This window comes from Rhododendron vialii, chromosome 8a (genome assembly GCF_030253575.1).
Source record: "Rhododendron vialii isolate Sample 1 chromosome 8a, ASM3025357v1".
In the NCBI taxonomy this organism is placed as follows: Eukaryota; Viridiplantae; Streptophyta; class Magnoliopsida; order Ericales; family Ericaceae; genus Rhododendron; species Rhododendron vialii.
In genome coordinates, this window is record NC_080564.1 from 14,467,536 (window position 1) to 14,493,284 (window position 25,749).

At 38.0% G+C, this 25,749-nt stretch overlaps 1 protein-coding gene across 6 annotated transcripts; it reads left to right on the top strand.

Annotated features, from left to right (window-relative positions):
* Nucleotides 1-8,753: 8,753 nt before the first annotated feature.
* LOC131336154 (folate transporter 1, chloroplastic) lies at nt 8,754-25,595 on the top strand. 6 transcript variants are annotated; one of them, XM_058371877.1, is made up of 12 exons: nt 8,754-8,961; nt 9,075-9,151; nt 10,064-10,140; nt 11,103-11,193; nt 13,002-13,095; nt 13,793-13,866; nt 14,620-14,730; nt 22,109-22,234; nt 22,317-22,337; nt 22,614-22,681; nt 23,951-24,028; nt 25,249-25,414. In XM_058371877.1, coding segments are annotated over exons 1-12 (936 nt in total). In that variant the 5' UTR covers nt 8,754-8,843; the 3' UTR covers nt 25,250-25,414. The 6 variants fall into 6 exon arrangements, 5 of the variants coding, with proteins under 5 accessions (XP_058227860.1, XP_058227856.1, XP_058227859.1 ...); XR_009202753.1 differs by lacking the exon at nt 23,951-24,028 and adding an exon at nt 22,770-22,865 and having other exon boundaries at nt 8,755-8,961; XM_058371873.1 differs by lacking the exon at nt 23,951-24,028 and having other exon boundaries at nt 8,760-8,961; nt 25,249-25,595.
* Nucleotides 25,596-25,749: the final 154 nt, after the last annotated feature.

The window sequence follows — 25,749 nt, forward strand, 5'->3', positions numbered from 1 at the left end:
TTTTAGGGCACAACTAATATTAGGCCAAATGAAATAAAGGGCACAATTTCTATGGACTCACAACTGAAATTAGGCCAACTAAACAACAGCTTTCAAACTGACAAACAAAACTAACATAACCCACACAAACAGCCCAGAATACTTGCCGTTTTGAGATAACCTTAACCCAACTTGTGTGTGCGCACGCGCACACACACATCTTTCAAACCTAGAGAGCGGTCAGCACAACCCACAAAATAGCAGTATTATAATTAGGCCACTACAAACATGTTTACTTCGGACCATATAAACTTAATTCAAACATGAAATTTTTAACCACAAACTTGAAAGAAAAAACTTCGATACAAGTTTCTCCAGTACGTATTTTCTTTAACCAAAATCCTGCACAGGAACCCCCAAATTTTGAACCAAAACAGAGCCAAATTACTTGCTGAATCTGCATAGTTTAGGGCAAAAAACGCATAATTGATAAATTAGGGCATATTCAAATTTAGGACAACTCAGAAATTAGGGTCTGAAATTAGGGCAACTCAAAAATTAGGCATCAGAAATTAGGGCAAAATCTGATCGATACCTCAAGATGTGTAACAATCGCAAAACCCCCAAACATCATAGCACACAGATCGACAATGGCCTGTTTGGGTGCCAGAGATTAGGGCAAAATCGATTCGCAATCCTAAATCAGTTTGCAAATAGTAACAATCTTAAAACCCCCAAACACCATAATACACTGATCGACAAGGCATCCTCCACAAAATGAGATGAATAATACCTGAGTATAGAGGAGGAAGACGAGGTTGAAAGTAGCTACCGCACGTCGGAGTACGACAGTGGAGTCACCAGCAAACAGATCGATGACCTCCTACTCCTCTCCCTCTCTCTCTCTCTCTCCTCTTCGTTTCATTCTTACAGATCGATATGGGGAGAGAAAAAGTAGAAAAAGACACCACCCGGATTTGTGAGGGCAAAATCGTCCCAAACCCACCTGGATTAGCTAATGACAGAGGTACTCCCCATCGTTAGAAATCCACCCCCAAGCCAGAGAAGCAATCCATTGGACTGCATATCCACCCATGCAGAAAGACAGCCGAAGACAGGAGATGGCATGGGACCTGGATTTCAAATCAGGGCTCTTGCCAAATCCACCCTCATATCCGGCAACCAAACAGCCCGTAAGGCTCCGTTCCGGAAACCAAAATAAGTTCTTATTTTTTAAGAAGGCAATTTCAAGCTAAAAAATTATGGTCTTATTGAAATTTAAAAATATGCAATATGGATTTTGTTTGGAAGATCTTGATGAGATCTTTTATACGATGCAAAAAAATTTGAAAAATTATTTTTCATTTATTTTATTTTTGAGTTTGAAAATGTGAAATAAGCTGCTTATTTTTTAAGAAGGTTTCTGGAACGGGGCCTAAGTTTCTTCAAACCTCAATTGTATTAATTAGCTCTAATGGGAGCCATAATGGTGATTCGAATTGTTATTGCGTACGCCCAACATTGAAAATCCAGGAAAAAAATCAAGTTTAGACGGATATGAATTGATACAAGAACAAATTATATAAATTGGACGGTCTATGTCTAAAATCACAAGGACACTGACCCGGGGATGACCAACCAAATCTTTTTAGAATCAATATTATTTTATAATTGATTATAATAAGATATATGATCGATTATATACTCGAGGAACAAGATGCATAGATTGTCTCACCCCAGTAAAGGAGACTTGGAGGCTTTCATCCTAGCTATCACAGGGTCTTTAGCCATCAAAGAGTCCTAAAAAAAAATGCACTCTTTTGACTAATATTCTTAATTAGTTTTGCGATTTGTTCATGCATCTACTGATGGCGATCCAGTTTATTTTTTCAAAGATATTGTTCAATGCGAGAGGTGCAAATATGACAGTTCATTTCATTGTTGTGGACCCATGTTAGACCGGATAATTTAGTTTGGAGGGTTTGAACTTTGAAGAATAATGGTATTATGGTGAGTTGAACCGTTTGCCTTGACTAAATAAAAAAAGAAAAGCTTACAACAAATATTCCCAAAAATAAAGAACACACAACACTCAACGGACTGCTCAACAAAAAGACTCGTTAGTTAAACTAATGGTCCTAAGTCATCTCTATTAAAATAGTACTAGCGTCTTGCATGTTCGAGGTACGGGAAAAAAACATCATTGAGAATTTTTTTTTTTGTCCTGTGAATCAGTGGTCAGCATGCATGGCTCTTGGAATTTACTCGCAAAAATAATTAGGAAAACTCCCCTACAATTTTTTAAAAAAATAGATAGAAAGAAACATGATAGATTTCATGCAAAATAAAGTACATACTCCGTATTTGTTAGGTTATTGATTAAACCTGAAAATCCATGCATTTCACCAACTGCTAGCAATTTTGGTGATGTTTGGTGGCCTCAAATACTCTTCTTCGGAGAAAGATTCATTTACTGCTTTAACCAAAAATTGGGTTCTTAATGGCGGTGCCTGCTCCGATCCTCACATATTCGTCCACAGAATCAACTAGAGCACCATAAGCTAGCTTCCTGAGTGCGGCTGTCATTTTTTAAAAAGATGACAAACCAAGCTTTCCGCACAATTTGTTTTTGGGTGAAGTATGAGTCATGTGGTACTACCGCGTCACGAATACAAAAAAGAAAAAGAAAAGAGAACACTCATTCTAAACCTCCTTCGAAAAAAGTGTGGAGAAAATACGGGCAATTCTGCAAAATAGTAATCAAAGAGCCTTTTTTGGCCACCAAGGGTGTCACGGTGGATAACGTGGCACGTTAATCAAAATCGCGGCTAGAGCTTGGTCTCCTCTCTTCATTATGTTCTTTTTCATCCCTAACAATTGCTTATGTTATCTTCAAGTTATCATTTGAGTTGGAAAAATCCGAGTCGTACATAATCATATACAATAAATAATGAAAAAGAGTAGAGGAATGAATATAGAACAACTGATCAGAAGAGAAATGAATAGAACGACGGATCAAAAGGGGAATGAATAGAACAAGTATGTAGATTTTTTTTCTCAGAGATATGAAAGGAAAACAAATTAAGGCCCATTTTTATAGGAGTAGTTGATAAGTTGGAATGTTACCGTTGAAGGTTGGAAAAATCAATGTTGGTGCTGATTAAAAGGAAGGAATTGTTGCAGGCTTGGCATATGACCGTTGGCTACAAATTAAGCATTGGAAAAAAAAAGAATCTTGGGCTTGCTGCATATGATCGATCGTTTGGTTCTTACCAGATGTTGTAGATCTCAAGAAAAAAAACAACCATGTTACTTGCACATATATTTTTTTGCACATATCTTGCACATACATTTTGTGAGGCTCATATCGGGGTCTCATAAAATGATCTGAAACGCTTATCTTTTTTAAAATAATTTTTGGAGGGTTCCTGTAAAAAATCAGCTCCAACGAATATCAGTAAGGGCTTTTTTAGAATTCGTAAGGCAAAACATAATGATTCGTGCTACGATTTCTGAGAAAGCTCTCATCGATATCTGTTGGAACTGATTTTTTACAGGAACTCTCCAAAGAGTATTTAAAAAAAGATGAGCAGTTCGGATCATTTTGTGAGACCTCGATATGTGCCCCACAAAAATATATATGCAAGATATGTGCAAAAATATATGTGTGTGAATCATTACTGGAAAAATATAAAGACAAATAGGAACAGAACACGGCTAGGGCCTAGGGTGCACACCCCGTTTCTGTTTTTGGGGAGCACCGTTTGCTCCCACCTTTATCACCGTTAGATTGGTCATGATCAATCTTCCCCATTGCATTGAGCATTAAATACCCAAATACAGGCAACCTGCTCCCAAAAGTGATAACCGGTAATTAACAACACATCCTCTCTCTCTCTCTCTCTCAAACGGACATGCGCCCTCCGACTCTGTTGGGCTTGTGGATACCGTACCATGCACACCGGTGCTGGTACTTGTGTTGTCGGAGAAATTTGGTAATCTGGATTGGTAGTTTTGTTCCGGCTAGTTTATCTCTCTATTTCTCTCCCACAGCTACAAAAACCTCCTCCGATTACTTTGGTCGACGGAACTTCACCCAATTTGTTCGGAAAACTATCTAGATTCACTATCTAGTACCTGTCGAAACAGGCCGAGAGAAAGAACTTTGTGCCTAGATAAAGATGCAAAAGGCTAGATGATCGATGTGATGTGAAATAAGGAGAATTCTCTTTTAGTAATAGATTTAATAACACTCTTCTTTAATTCCCAGTTCCTATAGGTTAAAAAGGAGGAAGTAAAAAACGAAAACTAACACATATAGGTATTTTTACGAGTTTTTATGCCTAATTAATTATATGAGAGTTTGTGGTGCCAATGTAATCCAAATTATGAAATAGTATGTTTTATTAAGCTTTTATGGTTGTATATATAAAGAGATTAAATTATTTCTACCACCAGTGGAAAATTCCACTTTTCCGGCCACCACCACCTTTTTCAATCTACCGTGTGTTTATTGTTGATCTGAATCGTTCATCTTATAGATCCCACATAGTAATGTATTCATGCAAAAAATAAACTTGATCAGATATCAATACGACTATCAAAAATTAAATTTTGCTTTGTAAAATGAACAATTTATCTTTATTATTATTGACAAAAATCAGATCGTCCATTTTATAAACTAAAATTCAAATTTTGAAATATCTATCGACTTTCGATCAAACTGATATCTTGCATGGCAATACTATACAGCGGATTTTAAAATATAAACAGTTTAGATCACAAGAATAGACACTCGGTGGGGCCCATAATAGGCTGTGGTGAAAAAGTGAGATTTTATACCGGCGATGAATATAATTTATTCTCATATATAAAGTGGTTCCACTATAGTCCAAAATTGTCAAAAGTCTTATGGCAAGATTTATGAGTTTTTGTAGCTTTATATAAAAATCTTTTATGGTGCCACTACAATCCAAAATAGCAATGTAGATTTACGGCAAATTTTATGAGTTTTTGTGGTTCAATATGAGATTTTTTTGGCTCAACTAATCCCAAAATGACATTTTAATTTTTATGGTTAGTTTTATTATATTTGTGGATGCATGTTACGTATGTATAAGTTTTATTTCCACTATATCCAAAGCAATAAATGTTTTTTTGGCTATATTTATGAATTAGGGTCACGTTATATATGAATTTCCCAAGTATTGACTTTGTCATGGACGCCGTAATTCGTATTCATGGTTTGATATACGAGTTTTTTATTTATTTATAGAGAAATGATATTTGTGCTTGCACTAGAGTCCAAAATAGGAATTGCTTGATAATCTTGTAGCTCACCACTATAAGACAATTATGAATTTTGTGGTTATTCACCACTAAGAGCAAAAATTAATACTTGCATATTTTATGAATATTAGTGTCTTCATGTATTACTTTTTGTGGTTATATTTACATTTAGTAATGGTCAAAAGATCTATATGAGTGTATATAGACCCTTTAAGGATTTTTTATGATCATGGATACAGGGATTTATACATTAGCCACAACATAACCAAAGGCGAATAACTTATAAGAGAAGTTTTTAATGAAATTACGTAGCCTACTTGCCTTCATTTGGCTTTATTTATGAGAATTTTTGTGTAAAATATAGCTTTGTACGTAAAAGCAATTCCTACAATTTATGAATTCTTTTTCAATTTTGTGGCCAATTATATGTATTTTTGTGGTGTACTATTATTTTAATAGGATAACTTACTAAATGACCGGTTGAACCAGTCACATTTTGATTATTTGGCACGATCTAGGTCCTCATTTGGGTGCAAATGGTGTGCTTTTTATAGGATATTTTTCCATAGGAATAATTTGTATCACTATGGGTATTAAGTAATTAATCTAGAGAATGTTGGTAAAGTTTTGAAAGAAAAACTTGATAGCTAAAATAGTTTTTTGGAATGTTGAGCAGCTAAAATAACTATGTATTGGTGCACATGCTCTAAGATTATTGAAATATTGCATTGGTTACAAAATCAAATATTCTCCTTAACTGAGGGAAGCTCGTTCAAGACCTAACCCTAGCCTAAACATTTATGTGAATAGCAGCAATCAACCCTTGAATATCTGATGCTCCCCTTTAAAAAATTTGAGAATTCCTCTCAATCCATATTTGATATAGAACTGCCAAGGAGAAGACCTTTAAATAATTGCCTTGACGAAACCCAACATCCCATCTAAGTTTCTGACTCCATACCTAGGCCTTTTCAAGATTTCAAACTTGCCCAAAATGATTCCCCATATGGCCTTAGAAAAATCAAAGTAAAAAAATAGATGCTTATGAGATTCATCTATCTATGAGCACATAACACAAACAACATATACATTTATTTCCTATCTCCATATTCTATCCTTAGTAGCAAATTTTTCAAGCAAGCTAACCAACAAAAAAGAAAAGAAAAGAAGAAGAAGTCCATTGAGGGACATTTTTGTGGATCCAGACAATTAGGGCCCAAAAAACTCTCTCACCTCTATATCACAGTACTTCCCAAGCAGATTTACTTGAGTATCCATTAGAGGAGGGGACCCAAATCACAGGACTCAAATAAAAGAATCCTCTATATCAATGCAGGGGAAGAAACCACTTGGAGTATTAGCGTCAATATATCTACAATTCTTTACCCGCATCGAAACGGGCCCACAGAGTCTTCTTGTAGGCATTTGCCGCTTCCACCTTCAATTCAGTATAATGGATCTGACTTTAGCATTCAAAGACTTGCCCAAAGTATACACAACACCTTCATCAAAGAAGATCTTATAGAGAGGTCCCAAAGGATGGAATTGTCAAGCCAGACATGGGTATTTAGACCATTCCCCATGTGTTCTCTCTCTCTCTCTCAATTTTTAAATCAAAAAATTTAAATTTAAAGAAATTGGGATGGGGTTTGGATGCTTGGAAAGTACAAACACATTTACATAGAGTATTGATTGATTGATGCTAGTTTATATTTCAATAATCCAATCACAATCAAAATTACTTTATTATCAACTATTAACCAGTCGACATTACTCCATTATTACAAGCAACCATCAAAACAACCTCTCTCCTTTCTACTTTCCTACTGTCCAGCTCCAAGCTCTCCTTTCTATTGCCTACCCTTCACCGCCTTCCTAAGCGTTGCCACCAAGTCGGACTTCATACTAAAGCTTTCACTCCATTGAAAGTGTTGGATTTTATTGGAGAAATTAAAAGTTCATGGTTTGATTTCTTACAAGGGTCAAACATGGGGTTTTATATGTAATTCTTTTTCATTCAATATAACGTCAGTGTTTGGTGAGACGAAACTAGATGGTCATCTCACTCTTCCAGAAGGGGAGTTTATAAATATAACTGCGAATTTACTGCATGTAGCCTGTTTTTTAGTAGATCATATTCGAACAAAAATGCCCTTAAAAAATTGGACATAAATACCCCTACTTTTACTACATACAACCACAAACATATAATCACATCTAAAATATAACCCATAACCCACATTTCCCTCCATATACTCCATCAGATAATCATATTCATTTTCTTCCTTCCATTTCCATGTTCACCACCACCATTGGTGCTGCAACCGAGCTCCAGGAGCTCCCACCTCCCACCATAAACCCAATCCACCTTTGCCTCCTAACTCTGACCTCCCACCTCCTAACTCTCAATGGAAACCTCTATTGTTTCCTCTCCCTCCATTGGTAAAGAAGAAGTCTTGGACCCAATAAATGAGAGCAACGTGCATTTTGATTGGGGATTGGAAGGCTGTGCAATGGAAATGAAAGTTGACAAGGAAGAGGTAGCCGCAGATGTTGTAGTTTCGGAGCCACAACAGCAATAAGAAGTAACCCATCATTCCTCAATTTTTAACCTAGTTCTGTCCCTATATATTCAGATTCTAAAATTTGAAATTTTATCAAAATTTCAAACTCTAGAGTTTGAATATTGTAGACAATATCATATTCTACAACTTGAAATTATGCTGAAATTTCAAACTCTAGAGTTTGAATATTGTAGACAATATATCATATTCTACCAAAAATTGTATTAAATGTCCAGAGGTTTAATACCATTCAGATTTTAATATCTTGAAACCTTCAAACAATTCAAGCTCTAGAGTTTGAATATTGTTAACAATATCATACTCTACAGCTTGAAATTATGCCAAAATTTCAAACTCTAGAATTCAAATATTGTAAACAATATCATATTCTACCAAAAATTATATTAAATACCCAGAGGTTTAATACCATTTAGATTTTAATATCCGAAAACCTTCAAACAATTCAAGTTCTAGTATCCGAAATTTTGCAACATTTTTAAGGATGGTGGGTTAGACGATGATGGTGATGGCAGTGATGGTGGGTCTACCGTCGTGGTGGTGTTGTTGTTATTCCCGGTTCTTTCCACCTGCTGTTGGGTGGCGGTGGTTATTCGACAGTGGAGGTGGTGGTGGTTCGACAATGGTGGTGATGGTCTGCTTTGTGGCGAGGCGATGGTGTGGTGTGGTGTGGTGTTGGTGTTCAAACAGACAACGGGTAGAGAGGAACGAGAAGAGGGAATGGTGGTGGGGTTTTGGGTTTCAAAATGAGGAGGAAGATAGAAGAATTGGGGAAGGAGGGTTTCAAAATTTTCGGCCAAAATAATTTGTCGGGGAAAGGAAGGGTAATTTTGGAAGATCATGAATATTTTTTAGGTTGTATGTAACAAATTCTTATAAAATTTGTGGTTTTCTTTGGAAAAGGCTACATGCAGTAATTTGCAATTCATTTCTTAACTCCCTTCAGAAGAATTATTAGAACCTTCGCACTGACTCGGTGTGAGGAGATCGCCAATGTCGGCGTTAAAGACGGTGGACTGGCAATGGCAGAATGCAGTCGCCGGCTCCGTCGCCGGACTTGCTACCGTTGCTTTCTCGCATCCCCTCGACGTCGTCCGTACTAGGTTTCAAGGTCTCTCTCTCTCTCTCTCTCTCTCTCTCTCTCTCTCTCTCTTCATAATACTTGACTTGAATCGTTGGGTGAATCAGTCCTTACTTGATTTCGTCCTCTTGTTTAATTCTCAGTTAGCGACGGCCGAACCTCCAACCTCCCATTGTACAAGAACACGCCTCACGCGCTCTGGACTATAGCTCGTACAGAGGTTTGCTTTTGTTTCCCTCGTTTTTTTTCCGTTCATACTTCCGAGTTTCTGCGTTTTTAATTTCAGCAATTTCCACAGTATTTGTGTCTCTCTAACGAGATTACCAGAAATATTGCGTAGAATAGCAGATGTCTTCAGAATATAAAGGAGATAACTCTGAAGTCTATCAAAAAATCTTAATAGCAAGAGAAAGCTTCACTAGATTTAGGTTTCTTCACCCCCAATATAACAACTGGAAATTCAGCATAGAAAAAGGAAACACGAAATTCATTGTTTTAGAATGATTGTCCCATCTGTAATAATGTGCGTACAAATATAGATATGCATATGCGTGTGGGCAACTTTACTTGTACATATTAACACAAGTATATAAGGGCAGATCATGAGGTGGACACAGAGATTTTGTGCTAAATTTTGATAGCCGAAGTAGCAGCGAGAGGTATTGTAGACTATGCGTGCGTTGAGAGATAGTGCGCGCAACCATGAGTACTGCAGAAGTCAAACCTGACTCTTCTTTCTATCGGATACTTGTCATCTACTCATCTCCCTTTTATCATAAGATCAACAAAAAAAAATTCTCATTTTCAAGCAATTAGAGGTGGGCGCACACACAATACATGTGCATTCTGTATTCAACTTAATTATATACATTTTGTTACCCAAAATGTCCAAATCGTATCTTGTGAATATGATAATTGTACAACAAACATGCCTCACACGCTGGACTACAACTCGTGTAGAGGTCGCTTTTTGTATTGTCTTCTAATATTCATATTCGGAGTTTCTGCATTTTTCATTCCATTATCCTGCTCTCCCTCCATATAAGTTTCTTGTTTCTTATTTTCCTTGGCCCTTTTCAATGACGGTAGTATTCTGCATAGTGACATGTTATTAGTGTTTTCTTTTCTTCAGGGTCTCAGAGGGCTTTATGCGGGGTTTTATCCTGCAGTTCTTGGATCAACTATTTCATGGGGTTTGTATTTCTTCTTGTAAGTGCCAATTTGTGTATTGGAATTTTATTTCTATATTAAGATCTCTAAGAATAAGAAGTGAGGATAGGGCTACAGCCTTGGTATTCCGAATTTCTTACCAGACTTATGGACAGTCAATATGAGGTACAGTTCACTCGTTCATGTGTGTGCCCATGTGTGTACATGTCTATGCCTTAGTTTCTCTAGGTACATGATGCTCTGTTGTGATCTACCTATTTACTTGGGCAAGTTTCCAGGGCTAACTCTTGTACTTGGTTTCTACTGCATCTTGTGTGAAAATCTTATAGTTGTATGCTAAAGTGTTAGATGGAGAAGCCTCCAGGTTGTTACCAAGGACCAGCAATCAAATCCTACCTTCATTGGGTTTGGGTGTGTGTGGCCAGACTGAAGGCTTCCCTAATTGTTAGGCCCACGGGACTACATTTACATATATATAACATGTATTACGATATTAGTCATTATGACTTTCTCTGATGAAAGGCTTAGGTTGGTTATGACACGTTTACTTTAATAAGATGTATTGATGGTTTATGTATTGGACTGAAATTGAGTACAGAGTGCAGAATGATTGATTCCCTAGTTTCAAACACAATTTCGTATGTATGTTATGTGACAATCCATTTTAACATCTCCAAAATGAAATTCATTTGTAGGTCATTAATACATATATTCTTCCACAGCTTATAGCTTTTGATGTTCCCTTCTAATGTGCTTATTATACACATCAGAGTAGTGTCATATAGGGAATGATGTCATGATATGATGTGATTTTGCTTGCAGTAGTTATCTCTGTATTATTCTCTGTAAATGTCTTATGCAGGACATTAATAAAACTCGCTTGAATTCACATTTTTTTTCTGTAGTTCGGGTGCTTTTAGTTCGATTCGTTTATTTATTGTTGCATATTTAAGAGGTTCTTCTCTAACATACCAACATAAAGGTTTTCGTTATATTTTCAGTTATAGTAAAGCCAAAGAAAGGTATTCAAAAGGCCGTGCGGAGCTGACACCAGGTCTCCATCTCGCTTCAGCTGCAGAAGCAGGAGCTTTGGTAAGTGTCTGAGTTCTGTTTTAGTAGACAAAATCATAAGACTTTGTTTGGTTATCAGTTTTGAGATAAAAAAAGTTCTATAGGTTTGCGTTTTTTTTTTTTAACTTTTTGAATAGAGGTACGCATCCAAAAAGTAAAAATTTGTCAAAAAATTGATTAAAAGTGCTAAAGACGAAAAAGCTCTGATGACGAAACAGTCAAAAATTTTGGAGAGAACTTTCATAAGATGAGAACCAAACAAGGTGAAGTTCTTCGTTTCTCTGTTTCTGCAAGAGCTTCATTAGAGTTACTCATCGGCTTGGGTCGTACTGCTTTTGTTGTATATTCGAATACGAAAGGATTCATATTCTGTAAAATAAATTATGCAACTAAGTCAAAACTACAATTGATGATAATTAAGGTTGGGAAAGTGCTACTTTTTGTTGGATATAAGCGTTAGATTTGTTGTAAACTCCACTAGTAGGACACGATATACATTCAGATTACGATTTAAACAGAAAAATAGAAATTTAAGATAAGACTTCTGGATCGAAATGTCCCCTCTTGGACTGGTTGAATTATGATTCCATGATCCTCCGGGAAGTTCTGTGTGCAGTTGGAGTTTTCTCCGCAAACCAAGAATCGCCCATTTGCTCAAAGTAGTCAAAATTTAAGAACCAAATTCACAAAGTACGAGTGAAGCACTCAAACACTTAATTTGTGGTATCTAGTATGTTTCTCTTGTTTTTCGCCGAAGGTATACCTTATGTTTTTACAAAGGAGTATGCCATAAATAATACTCCCTCTGTCCCGTAATGTTTGTTCGGTCCACAAAACGAGGACGTAAAAATAATCACTCCGCTTGGTTCCCATTTTTGAGAGTTTTACTCTCAGCACAGTTTCCAATAAATCTCTCTCTCTCTCTCTCTCTCTCTCTCTCCACTCATTACCACTTATTACATCCAAAATAACTTTCTAAAATGTAAACCAAACAAAGTGTACAGTTTTTGCAAGAAAAATTTAATTTTTTTCAACAATTCACTAGATATCGATGGGTTCTTTTAATTTATGAAAAAAGTTTTGATTTTTTCTTGAAAGAAATACATTATTTTCTAGTCCTTGTTTTGCAGACTAGACAAACATTTCTGGGACAGAGGTAGTATGTTCTTGAATCCGAAGGTTTATAGTTGATAGCTACAACTCTCAGTGAAATCTGCGGTATCTAGCTATGTTCCTCCTATTCTTCACCGAATGTGTGCCTCATATAGATACAAGCAGTATGGCATATATAATATGCTCCTGAATGCAAAGGTCTATGCTTGAGAGTTGAGAGTTACAAATTATTTGTAACTTGTACTTTTAAAAGAGATAACGGTCCACTAAGTAAAAACCAATAAAAACCTTATCAAATGCAATAACCTCAAATAATGAAATGAAATTATGAAACACCATAACATCAATAAATAATTCAATAAAAAAACCAGGGTTATAAATTCTAAATCACAACATATCTAGCACGTTTAATATTGGCCTTGGACTGTTGCTGATATACAATAATGACATTGGGGCCATGGAAATGTTAGTGATTTCCAAGGGTCACTCTGGTTGACTATTATTGTCAAGGTGCTTCGTTATCCGGTCATACTTTTTTCTGGGTCTGTTTATTCGGTCATATTCTTGTTTGGGTCTGTGTAGCCACAGTTCTTCATTTCTAAGTTGATTCAAAATGCGTGCCGTGTGATAAACTCTCAAAGTATATACAGTATATGTGCATAATTGGTGCAACTTGTGTCCCTTGTTTTTTCATGAGGTACATTGTGAAAATCCAGGTGTGTTTTTGCACGAATCCCCTTTGGCTCGTGAAAACAAGATTGCAGCTTCAGACTCCTCTTCACCAGAATCGGCCATATTCAGGGCTCTATGGTCTGCTTCATATCTTATCTTAATTTGCTACCAATGCAGTCTTTGAGATAACCTGTTTCCTTGTGAATCTAACTTTGGCTTCAAGTTTTGAAGTTCAATTTAAGCTTAACAATGCTTTATGTGCCGAAGTTAATGGTCTCCCTTGTTATGTGGAGCATATATTCGTACTCCTTATCTTGTTCCATTCAATTGATTGCACTGAGTCCATGAAGCATGCATTTGTTTGCTTGACCAAAATTTGAATTAAGAACTTCAGACTTAGATGTTTCAGAACTTCAACGTGATCACTTTTTTTTTTTAATCTTAGAAACGGCATCGAATGGCTTAACCTATTTACTTTTTTAATGTTAGTATAGCCATTTGTTTCGACTTGCGTGCCTGATACTTTAAACTTTTGTTTGTGGAACATACTAGACTTGGTAAGTTCAACTTCAAATCTTCAATTTGGACCATAATGTGAAAAAACACACAAAATGTAGATTTCAACTTTGTTCAATGCAGTTTACTTATCAAAATTACTCTGCTCGATGACACAAAAATCATGTAACCTTGTCAAAAGTTTATCATGCTTCATATCTACATATAATATATATACAAATGTACTGGGTACATGTATGATCAGATGAATATGGATATGCGTACCTTTTTGTTTTTGTTGATTTAAATGTGCAATTTCTTAGGCATCAATTTATTTCAGATGCTGTTAGAACTATACTGAAAGAAGAAGGGTGGAGTGCATTGTATAAAGGGCTTGTGCCTGGTCTATTTCTGGTAAAGTATTTTTCTTCTGGATATCTCTTTTCCCTTCTTTTGCCATTTTTAGTTTAATGTGTTCTTATGTTAGTGTAGATGATTCATTGATTATCCTTGTCTTACAACTATGCGGTTTTGTAATGGTTTCTTTGTGCTGTTTAGTGAAAGTAGAGTTTTTTATAAAAGTTCCCCTATCCCTAGATGGTTTTGGCTCAATATTCTTGAAGGAATAAGTTAGCTACTTGTCTAGCTTTGTATTACCAATCCTTCAGCTCTAAAATGCTTAAACAGAACAATTTGCTTAGTTAACCTAAAATGCTTCAGGATAGTTATATCATGTAAACTTCAGTCATTAGATATATCTGATTTTGTGTCTCGACACTTTAGTCATCCAAGTTATCTCTAGTGCATTCTCACTTCTCATCTGATGTTGAAGGTACTTTTTCGAAATTTAACCTGTCTCATCTTAGTAATGGCCAGTGTTGACGGATGCAGATGTGTCCAAATCTGATGTGTGTGGGCCCCGCACGATACAGGTTGGGACCCCCAAGCATCAGACGGTTGCGGACACATCTGTGGTCCGGACCTGTGTACAAAGCACTTCTGCTTAGTAATTGACACCTACCACTCCACCAACCGAAAGAGGTAGTTCAAGATTCTGTAATGGTGAACATTGAGAGTAGAAGTTCTGTGAAACAACCTGTCTTCTGGAAGGCACTGAGGAAGCCTTCTTGTGTTCTACGTTACTTTTCAGTTTTTGTGCTGCTTCAGCAGGTAACTCATGGTGCCATTCAGTTTACAGCATATGAGGAGCTACGGAAAGTTGTTGTTGAGTTTAGATCTGCAGATAGTGAAGACGACTCTAGTGCTGTTGAACTGTTGGTAACTCTATATTTCTACTACTCGATTAATTTTGACACCAATTCTTAGTATAGTTTCTTTTCTACAAGAATTCCGAGTTTAGTTGTGCACATTGCAACAGTCTTTTACATATTCGTTAATGTATAATGTGGCTTAGGAATCTGTTGATGCTTTAGAGGAACTTTTTGACCTGTAGAGGCTGGGAAAGCTGATTTTTCCACTGACTGGTTTTGATTTCAGTAGCTTTATTTCTTGTATTAGTGACATAGAAGACAATGTTGGGTTTTATTTATGGCTAAATTCCACGGAGACTCCCTCATCTATTACCTCTTCTCACGTACACCCACTCAACTTCAAAAGGGGACAAATGGACCTCCTAATCTATGAACGTTAACCAATTATAACCCTTCTGTTAGAGGACCGTCAAGTGATGTTGGATATCTTTGGAGAATGTTATGATTTGGATGAAATACCCTTGTTCATTACATACAGACATACCCTCTACCCTCTACCCTCTGTCCTTGTCCCCATCCCCTCTCTCTCTCTCTCTCTCTGGCACCCGTTGAATCTCTTCAACTCTGATTTCATTCTCTTCCTCATCATCATCTTCCTCGTTTTCATCCGATCCAGGTATTGGATAGAATCAAGTCAGGTAACGGATGGAACCAAGGAAACGAGGAATTTGACGGTGGCAACGAGTTTGACGGGTCTACCATAGAAGGTGCGGTAAGTGTTGTAAGTGATTGTGATGGAGGCGAATAGGGAGGCGATGAGGTAGAAGTGGGCGTAGAGGAGTAAGGGGAGAGCTATGTTTTGTAGAGAGTAGGGGTGGGTGTGGGTGTTGCGGAGGAGGATTTGAGAGTGGTGGTAGAAGTGGGATTGGGAGTGTGGTTTGGGGGGTCGGGTATATGAGAGAGAGAGCGAGGGAGGAGAAAGAGAACAGAAACACAAAGAGGGTAGAGTCGTCAATGTGTTCATTCCGGTAATAGAATTTCAAATAGTTGAGGGGGTGCGCGTGCAACAAGTCAACAGATGAGGGGGTCTCCATGGATAGCCTATATTCATCATCGGTAATTTGGTTATGGATTAAAGAAGAAAGCTCGAAGAATTGCTGGACAGCAAGAAAACAATGAAGGTTATCTACTGTAATGGAGGGAGAAGTGTAAGAATTTGGAATTAAATATTCAGGCATTGGAGACAGATGTGCTATTGACGGAATCTAGGGCTCTGTTTGTTTGGACGTAATATATTTTTGCCAAAAACATTTTCCATGTTTTCTGATGTTTGGTTATTGAAAAGCCCGGAAAAAGAACTTTTTAGGAAAATCTTTTACTCCTTTTGCTGTAAAATGATTTACCGTCGAAAACGCCGTAAGTTGTTTTCCACGACCACCTCCATTGGCCTAGTTGTGCTTGTGCCCAATGACGAATTCTACCTGAGTCTATGGTGGCCACGTTTACACATTCACAAACACTTTGCAAACTCTCTCTCGACCACGTGGACTCCTTCATACCCCAAGCCAGGGTGGAAATTCCCTAGGCTTTCTCCAAATACCAAATGCTACAATAGGCCAAGTAGATGAGTTATTTGTTTGTGAAAATAAAATTGGGCCTCAACCAAACACCGGAAAAAGATTGTAAAACATTTTACATCCAACCAAGCGGAGTCTAGATGTAAAAGAAACGGAAGAAAGAGGAGAGAGGGACCTGAAGATTACCCATGATTAAATGACTTGCAACTTCAACATTGAACAACATAGAGGCAGCTAAGCACCCTAGTTAACAACATTTAGAATCACTTGAGTTTAACCCAGTCCTGCGAAATACACTTGTGGTGCACGAAAAACAATATTATCTGTGATCTTTATGTGAGCCTTTGCCTATGTGAAGAAATGAAGTAACCTTTTGTTAAAGTATCTGTTCAGTTTTAGGGTAATCATAATAGGGAGAAAACCCATTAGAGTTAATTTCATTCAACGTAAAAAATATATATACAAGCTGTATAATAATTGCACTACGGTCCTAGATACTTAAACTAATTACATGATAAGACATATAATTACACTAGATACAAATAGATCCATCATCTAACACTCCCCCTCAAGTTGGTGCGAAGATATCAATCAAGCCCAACTTGAACACAATAGGATGAAAACTCTTGCTACCCAGCCCTTTTGTGAATATATCAGCTAACTGATCTTCAGATCTCACAAACGGCATACATATCAAACCCTCGTTCAATTTTTCCTTGATGAAGTGTCGATCAATCTCTATGTGCTTCGTTCTGTCATGCTGAACGGGATTATGAGCAATGTTAATGACAGCTTTATTGTCGCAGTAAAGTTTCATCGGAACACTATCAGCAAACCCCAAATCAAGTAACAAAGTTTGGAGCCACAAGAGCTCACAAACACCATTAGCCATAGCTCTATATTCAGCTTCTGCTCTAGACCTAGCGACTACCGATTGCTTCTTACTTCGCCAGGTAATCAGATTACCCCCAAGGAAAGTGCAATAGCCAGAAGTAGAGCGCCTATCATCCACAGAACCAGCCCAGTCAACATCAGTGAATGCCTCCAATCGCAAATGGCCATGATTAGAGAACAAAATTTCTTTTCCTGGAGCTGATTTTAGATACCTCAAAATACGATAAACTGCATCTAGATGTGAAGTACGAGGATCATGCATAAACTGACTAACAACACCTACTGCATAAGTAATATCTGGTCGAGTGTGGGCCAAGTATATTAGTCGACCCACAAGTCGCTGATACCTCTCTTTATCAGTACGCTCCCCCACATCTCCACTAAGATGATGATTCGCCTCAATAGGAGAATCTGCAGGTCTACAGCCCAACATGCCTGTCTCTTCCAAAAAATCAAGTATATACTTGCGTTGGGAAATAAAGATACCTCTATCAGACCTCGCTACTTCCATTCCAAGGAAGTATCTCAATGATCCCAAGTCCTTAATCTCGAACTCTTGAGCTAGACGAGACTTAAGGTTATGAATCTCACTCACATCGTTGCCTGTCATTATTATGTCATCAACATAAACAATAAGGACAGCAATCTTACCATTACTTCGCCGGATAAACATCGTATGATCTGCATGGCTCTGCTTGTAACCAAAACTCAGCATAGCCTTAGAAAACCTGCCAAACCAGGCTCTAGGTGACTGCTTCAGCCCATAAAGTGCCTTCTTTAATCTACACACCTTTCCTTCACTTGCAAGAGAAGAGAAACCTGGTGGAATATCCATATAAACTTCCTCTTCTAAATCACCATGGAGAAATGCATTTTTCACATCCAACTGTTGAAGAGGCCAATTCAAGTGGGCAGCACACGAGAGAAGAGCTCGCACAGAATTCATCTTCGCTACCGGAGCAAACGTCTCCTCATAGTCAATACCATAAGTTTGAGTAAAACCTCTGGCAACAAGCCTTGCCTTGAGAGACAACTGTACCATCAGCCTTTTGCTTAATAGTGAACACCCACTTGCAGCCCACTGGTTTCTTCCCTCCTGGAAGTGACACTAGATCCCAGGTGCCATTCTTTTTCAAAGCCGTCATCTCTTCTACCATAGCTCCTTTCCACTTAGGTATCTTGAATGCATCCTGCCAATTCTGTGGAATAGATATAGAAGAAAGAGAAGAGACAAATGCATGGTACGAAGGAGACAAACGGTCATAAGAAACAAACTGTGAAATAGGATGTTGAGTACAAGATCTAACACCTTTTCAAATAGCAATAGGAAGATTGTCAGGATCCATAGGAGGAGGTTCAATAAGAGAAGAATCATTACCAGAAGAGTCAGCTGAGGAATTTGGAACTGGATTGGGTGATTGTGATTGACAAAGTGGTAACGTACATGAAGACTTTCCATTTTTCCGTCTAGCATACCTCTGTAAGCCAGCTCCCTGCAGTCGTTGTCGTGCAGGTAGTTGTTCCTCAATGTCACCACCAATATCATGTGTTTCCCTTTCAACAAATACTGGTTCCTCTCTAGTGTTTTCCTTCTCCCCTTCACTATGATCATAGAAAAATTTCTCCCCCTCACTATGATTATAAAAGGTAAACATCTCTTCCTCCTGTTGATGCTCCCCCTGAAGAGATGGTTTAGAGGGAGAATAAAAAACCTCTGTTTCCCAAAAGGTAACATCCATAGAGACAAACATCTTCCTTGAATAAGGATCGTAACACTTATAGCCTTTTTGGGTAGGAGAGTACCCAACAAAAATACACTTATGGGCTTTATGTCCTAGCTTGCCCCCAGAAGGTTTTGGGGCATGAACAAAACACACAAAACCAAACACCCTAGGTGGAAGAGTCGTAACTCGACAACTGCTTGGCAGGCACTCAATAGGTGTTTTAAAATTAAGGACACTTGATGGCATACGGTTGATAAGATATGTAGCAGTTAAAATAGCTTCTCCCCATAAATATTTGGGAACATTCATAGTGAACAAAAGAGATCGAGCGACCTCAGCAAGATGACGATTTTTACGCTCAGCGACTCCATTTTGTTGTGGAGTGTCAACGCAAGTCGTCTGAAAAATAATACCATTATCATTTAGATATGTCCGAAAAATCTTATCAATATACTCAGTTCCATTATCACTCCGAAGAATTTTAATATGTGTATCAAATTGAGTGCACACCATCTTATGAAAAGATTTGAAGCAGGAAAATACTTCATTTTTTGACTGGAGTAAGTACACCCATGTGGGACGAGAATAACAATCAATAAAAGTAACAAACCATCGATAGCCCTTTAAAGAAGTAACAGGAGAAGGACCCCAAACATCAGAATGGATAACCATAAATGGAGAATCACTTCGTTTATTAATAGGTGCATAAAAAGAGCGTTTATGTTTTCCAAACTCACAAGCTTCACAAAAAAACTGATCCCTAGGACAATGTTTAACTAAAGTAGGAAAAAGTTTTTCTAATATCCCAAAAGAGGGATGACCCAATCTACGGTGCCACCGATGTAACAAAGAAAGAGTGGAACTCATATCTGCCCGTAGAGCTTGTCCACATGATAAAGATGGCTGAGATGGATGAGGTGCATGCTCCAGATAATAGATACCACCATGTGCTTTACCACTGCCAATCACCTTCCCCGTTTCCAGTTCCTGAAAGATACAGTGAGTAGGAAAAAATGTCACAGAACAGTTTGCAGAATGTGTAAAACTATTAACTGAAAGAAGGTTAGTGGCAAAGTTTGGAATATGGAGGACTGAAGAGAGAGAGATAGAGAGAGAATAGCGAACGGAACCTTTCCCTGAAATAGCAGAGAACGATCCATCGGCAATTCGAACCTTATCCTTACCAGAACAAGTGGAATAAGAATCAAAAACAGAGGAACAACCTGTCATATGATCTGAAGCACCAGAATCGATAATCCAAGGAATACCAGAGGAGGCAGTAAATGCACTAGCTGGAATACCTGAATGAGCAAAATAGGATGCAGTAGGAGCTGCTGTGGAAGTAGGAGCTATAGTAGAGGAAGAATCAGCCTGAGCCATAAGACGCCTGAGAGCTTGCATCTCCCTCTGAGAGAAAACCTGCCAAACCAGGCTCTAGGTGACTGCTATAAGTCTGTGTGGCAATAGTCCAAATCTGATATGGAGTGTTAAGAAGCAAGAAAGGATTACGAATATCAGCCTTCATAGAATTAAACAACCAAGTCATGGCTAAAGATCGACGAGACTTAAACGTCTTGAGTTCAACATCAGTAGTAGGCTCAGTAACAGGGCCTTCAATGAACTCAGACATCCCTTTAGCTTCAACGGCTAATGTAAAAGTACGAGACCAAAGTAAATAATTTGTGCCATACAGTTTGATGGGACAAATATCTAGTGGAGAGTTATCCAGAGTCCCTACACGACTCAACTCATCCTTGCCACTAGCGGAAGCCTGTTTTTTCTCTTCTGACATCTTGAAAGCAGAACAATAATGCCAAATAAACAATAAACAATGTTCCCAGCAACTTTAGAACTCCAAAAATAATAAATAAAGGTTCCAAAAACCCTAGAACCTCAAAAAAAATCAACTGAATACCTTCGGATCTGACTGAAACAGTGTTGAAAAAGAAAAAAAATAGATTTGATCGGCGAGAACAGATTTGATCGACGGTGACGGCAAACCCCGACTGATCGAAGAACTGTTCACAAAGCACTGTTCACGCGATCACTGTTCACGATCACTGTTCACGCGATAACTGTTCACGATCACTATTCACGCACTGTTCACCCGAAAGTACTGTTCACGCAGCGACGAGAAGAACGTCGTAGGTCGCCAGGTTCTATCGCTTTGATACCATGTTCAGTTTTAGGGTAATCATAATAGGGAGAAAACCCATTAGAGTTAATTTCATTCAACGTAAAAAATATATATACAAGCTGTATAATAATTGCACTACGGTCCTAGATACTTAAACTAATTACATGATAAGACATATAATTACACTAGATACAAATAGATCCATCATCTAACAGTATCCAACTCAAAACCAATTGGCAATGAGTAGAGAGGCTGCTCAGGCTCATATACTAGACTACTAGTTTTGGATGATATAATTAACCAATGTGAGACAAGCTCTAACCCTTCCCTGCGACCCCTAACCTGCATGGGGACAGGTAAACAATGGATCCATGAGGACCACAACAAACAACGAAACAAAGTGTACTTAAGGCACAAACTACGGAACAAACAGTCAAGAGAGTCTTGTCCAAAAGTCTCTGAAAGCCTAGCTCTGATCATCCTACTCAAAATCAATTGGCAATGAGTGGAGAGGCCGCCCGGGCTCATATACTATTTTTGGAGGATATAATAAACCAATGTGGGACAAGCTTTAACACAATAGCCGCTTTCTTGTGAATCCGGGTGAGGTGGGAGTTAGAGGCATTTCTATACATGCTTTTGAAAGCTTACACTCATTGTTCTCTGAGCAGGATGGCGACAGAGTAGCTATTAATGGAGATTCTAGCTCTTTTTGTCAAGCGTAGCTTTAATGGGACGCATGTCTTGAATTGATCATGAATAGGTCAGTTTGTGAATCAGTGATGCCTCAATGCGTGGGATCTGAGGTAGATGTTGGGATTATTGCTTGCTTGTTGATTATTTTGCATTTGGGTGGACGAAGACGTCAGGTAGACATGGTACCAGAAATAGGAGGGTATAAGAACAGGATCCTGGGAGAAGTGGTTGTAGGAACGAGTTAAAGGAAAAGGCTCTTGCCACATATTAGCTATCAAACCTTGCAGAGTACAATTTTTTGGATTGCTTGTTCAGATGGTTGCCTTTCTATTCGTATTTTTTTGGTCATGCAAATTCAAGCCAATTGATTTTAGGAGTAGGACCCACTTCTGGTAAATTGCTTAATGTTACTTACAGGGGCACTCTGTGTCTCTATATTCTGACGACCATACCTTCTATTGCATTTCACAGAACACTATTGACTATGCTACACTGGGGGCATCTTCTAAACTAGCTGCTATTCTTCTTACTTATCCATTCCAGGTGGGCATCTTGTCTGTGTATTCATAATATGTTAGTTCATTGTATTTTATGTAATTGGGTGACTTGATTTTTTCTTTTTCAGGTTATTCGGTCTCGCTTACAGGTAGAAATCTATCCATAAATCAACCCTACAGAGCTTATGTGTGTGGTTGTTACTTGTCATCTTATTTCAAAAATTTCTCAAATTTTTTTTTATCATGAAAATTTTCTCAAGTTGATACACACGAAACTGTTAATGTTGCTGGTGGCATAGAAAGACAATTGAATCCCCTGCAACACCACCCATTGGAGATGTTTGATGGTGCATGGCTTGTTTCATTATGTCTTGCCCACTTTCTTCCTAGTAGCTAAAATTTTGTGTATTCTTCCTTCACTGCAGCAACGACCAAGTAAAGGAGGAATTCCTATATACATGGACAGCTGGCATGTTGTGAAGGAAACTGCCAGGTTAGCATTGTTGAAGCTGGCCCTGCTCCTGGATATATGGGCACATTAATAGCCCAGTATGTTGTATGGTAACAATTTTAATGGGAAGGGTCAGCATTATGGGGCCTGGCCCTGCTCCGTCTTGATGTATGGACCCATAAATGGACCTTTCTGGGTGGCAATTGCTAAAGTGGACAGCTTGGGGGTAACACCTAGAAAATCTGGAAACCCATTTGCTTTGCATTGAACCCTTGGAAACGTAGTTGGTTTAGTTGCCTTCAAGGATGATTATTATTACTACTGTTAGTATTATTGTTGTTTTCGGTCTTGGTGTTGTTATTTTGAACATTGCTTGACGATATGCTAAATCTAAGTGTAGTAGACTGCACTGGTCCATGACCTCCTCCTTAGAATGTAGATGTTGTCCATCTATAGTTTCCATGTTCAATTTTGACATGAGGCTAACAATGAAAACCAACATGGACAATTGGACATGTGGGCCAGATGGGAGGAGAGAGAACTTTGGCGTCTGGTTCCAGTTTGGAACAAAATTGGCAAATATTCCCTTAAAGTAACTCTTTGAACCAAAGAAATACAAATTATCCTTGAAATTATTTTTGTGTAAGTTTCAGATGAAATGCATATCCCGAGTACATGTTCTGATGCATTGTCCGGAGTGGTTTTCTATAGTTGTCTGAAAGGAAAACACGTGTATTGTCTGATGCATTTTGGGTATTGATTTTTCCATTCTTGGTCATGGAATGGTTAGAATTAGTCTTATTTCATGAAGCCCCTATACACCGAACCATAGTTGCACGAAGCAGGAGCGGAAGTAGGGGCGGGAGCGGGAGGGGGGGAATATAGAAGCTCCCAAGGTTGGGAGAGTGAGAGGAGCGTGTACATATATTATGAAAATAATGTAGCATAGAGTATTCACTTTGAAAGTACAATCATTTTAGGAAGTAAAAATATGGGCCAAGTCCTCCATAAGTGTAAGAAATGGGCTAGTGTTGCAATATATGGTTTTCTTTTCAAGATATCATGACTTGGGCTAGATATATGACTTCATCAAAAATCAATTAAGGAGCCAAGTGATAAATCCTTGTTTTTCTATACAACAATCATACAAAAGCTCCCATCTTCACAAGGAGCGAGCTCCTATCTCGATGGGAGTGGGTTCCTGTCAAGCACCTTAGTTGGGAGCGCAAAACCAGGCTCCCAAGGAGGAGTGGCACCACTTTAGGAGCTTCCTGCAACTAAGCACCGAACTGGTCGCCGTTTGTGTCTCAGACGCACTGGGACTCACCGAGGACACATCGTGACTTCGGGGACATGCGTGTTTCAAGTTACACTGTGGGTAAGAACATGGTAAGGGTCAATTTTGTAACTGTAAAACTTATTTGGTGGTTAAATTATAGTATACATACAATAAAAGGTAAAATTGCTAGTAATTTTTTTTAATCTTCATAAAACTAGTCTATCAATGTAAGACGTAAAAGAAAAAGGTAAGAATTGCAAAGTGATTTTAACTTTTGTTTTGTCTGGATGCAGTATTCATGGAATAACGGTAAATGTAGATAATACTTCTACAAATATACATGTATTTTTTTGTCCTTTCTCCGGCCATTTTCATGTCCCCATCTTGTTAGGGTGATTGTGTCCCATGCCCATATTTGCGTCCATGCCTATATTCATGCTTCTTAGGTGTTCGTTGAATTATCTGCAAATTCTTGTAACTTGACCAAGGTATTTTAATAGTCTTTTGATATTTTTTCAGTGTTGGCTTTCTTGGTTCACCTCATTTAACCCTTGAGGCTTGAACCACTGGCTTCAATTGGGCTTCAATGGGACACCTTCATGCAACTCCTCATGTGATCCTTATGTGAAGAAAATGAGGCCCACCGTGGTCCCATTTTAAGGGTCCAAGCCACTCCTATTTTAGGTCTCGTTACGTACTTCATTCGTGCAACAAATCAGGTTTAATTGAACATTGAAAGCCATCTCAACAAATTATTTGTCATGAGCAGAATTAATGGCCAGAATTCTGACCAACCATTTCAATGCTGACTGTCTAGTTCTCCCAAGACAGATGATTCGACCTATCCGATTAAGTTATTTTTGCATGGGATGATTTTACATTGGGACCCACAAATGAAACAGTTCCACGTTCGTCCAATTTCTCCTCCCATAAGGATCTCATGAGGAGATCACAAGATGAGAGTCATGTCATACTGAGCACATTTAAAATTATGGATAAGGACAGTAATTAGATTACATCTGCAAATTAGGCAAATTTATAAAATGCTCCTATAAGCATTTGGTTCTCAAGGACCAGTCAAATCCTGTTAAAATGCATTTTGCCTAACAATGTTACTCACATTCTGATTTTTAAGTTGTGAATGCTTTAGAGTCCTACAGATTGCCAGTTCTCAGCATCACATATTTCATCAATCCTGTAATACTTTGGGAAAAACTTATTGGGATTTGAGATTTTACTACATTGTCGGCATGAGTAGATTTGTCATAACTCATAGGCCTTCATCTTATTTGTCTCTCCATCTAACTACCTTCATTTTTTGGGCTTGCAGATTTGAGGGTTTCCGGGGTTTCTACAGGGGCATCACACCAAATATGCTGAAAAATGTACCTGCAGCGTCAATAACATTTATTGTGTATGAGAATGTACTGAACATGCTAAAATATGCAAGAAGGAAAGATTGATATCTTTATTTTTCTTTACCTTCAATTCTTTTAGTAGCTCTTGTCAAATTTAGAATATCTAGTTGCAAGGGAAAATGAACGTGAATAACATAAAGCTCTTCTAGTCATTGTGCCCTATTTTTTTCCACTACTCAGCACGAAGATTGCCACGGTCATGTCATGTATTGAAGTACTTCCGCTAATATTGGCACCTGGAAATTTCTTTGACCTTGCAGATGTATTGTATCATAGTATTTTGGTTTTCCTGGAGCCAGCAAACAACATCAAACAATAATGTAAGTCAGTCAACTCTCACAGAAGAAAAATGTAAGTCAGTTGGTGATATTTGCGGGTCCATACACTAGTTCAAGCACTCTATTCTTGAACCA

Bases quoted from the DNA above. Each gene is read 5' to 3' on its own strand.
- LOC131336154 (XM_058371873.1), top strand. From the start codon at position 8,844: ATGTCGGCGTTAAAGACGGTGGACTGGCAATGGCAGAATGCAGTCGCC. The intron at 8,962-9,074 runs GTCTCTCTCTCT...TTTAATTCTCAG, and splicing joins CGTCCGTACTAGGTTTCAAG to TTAGCGACGGCCGAACCTCC. The intron at 14,731-22,108 runs GTAACTCTATAT...TGTTACTTACAG, and splicing joins CTAGTGCTGTTGAACTGTTG to GGGCACTCTGTGTCTCTATA.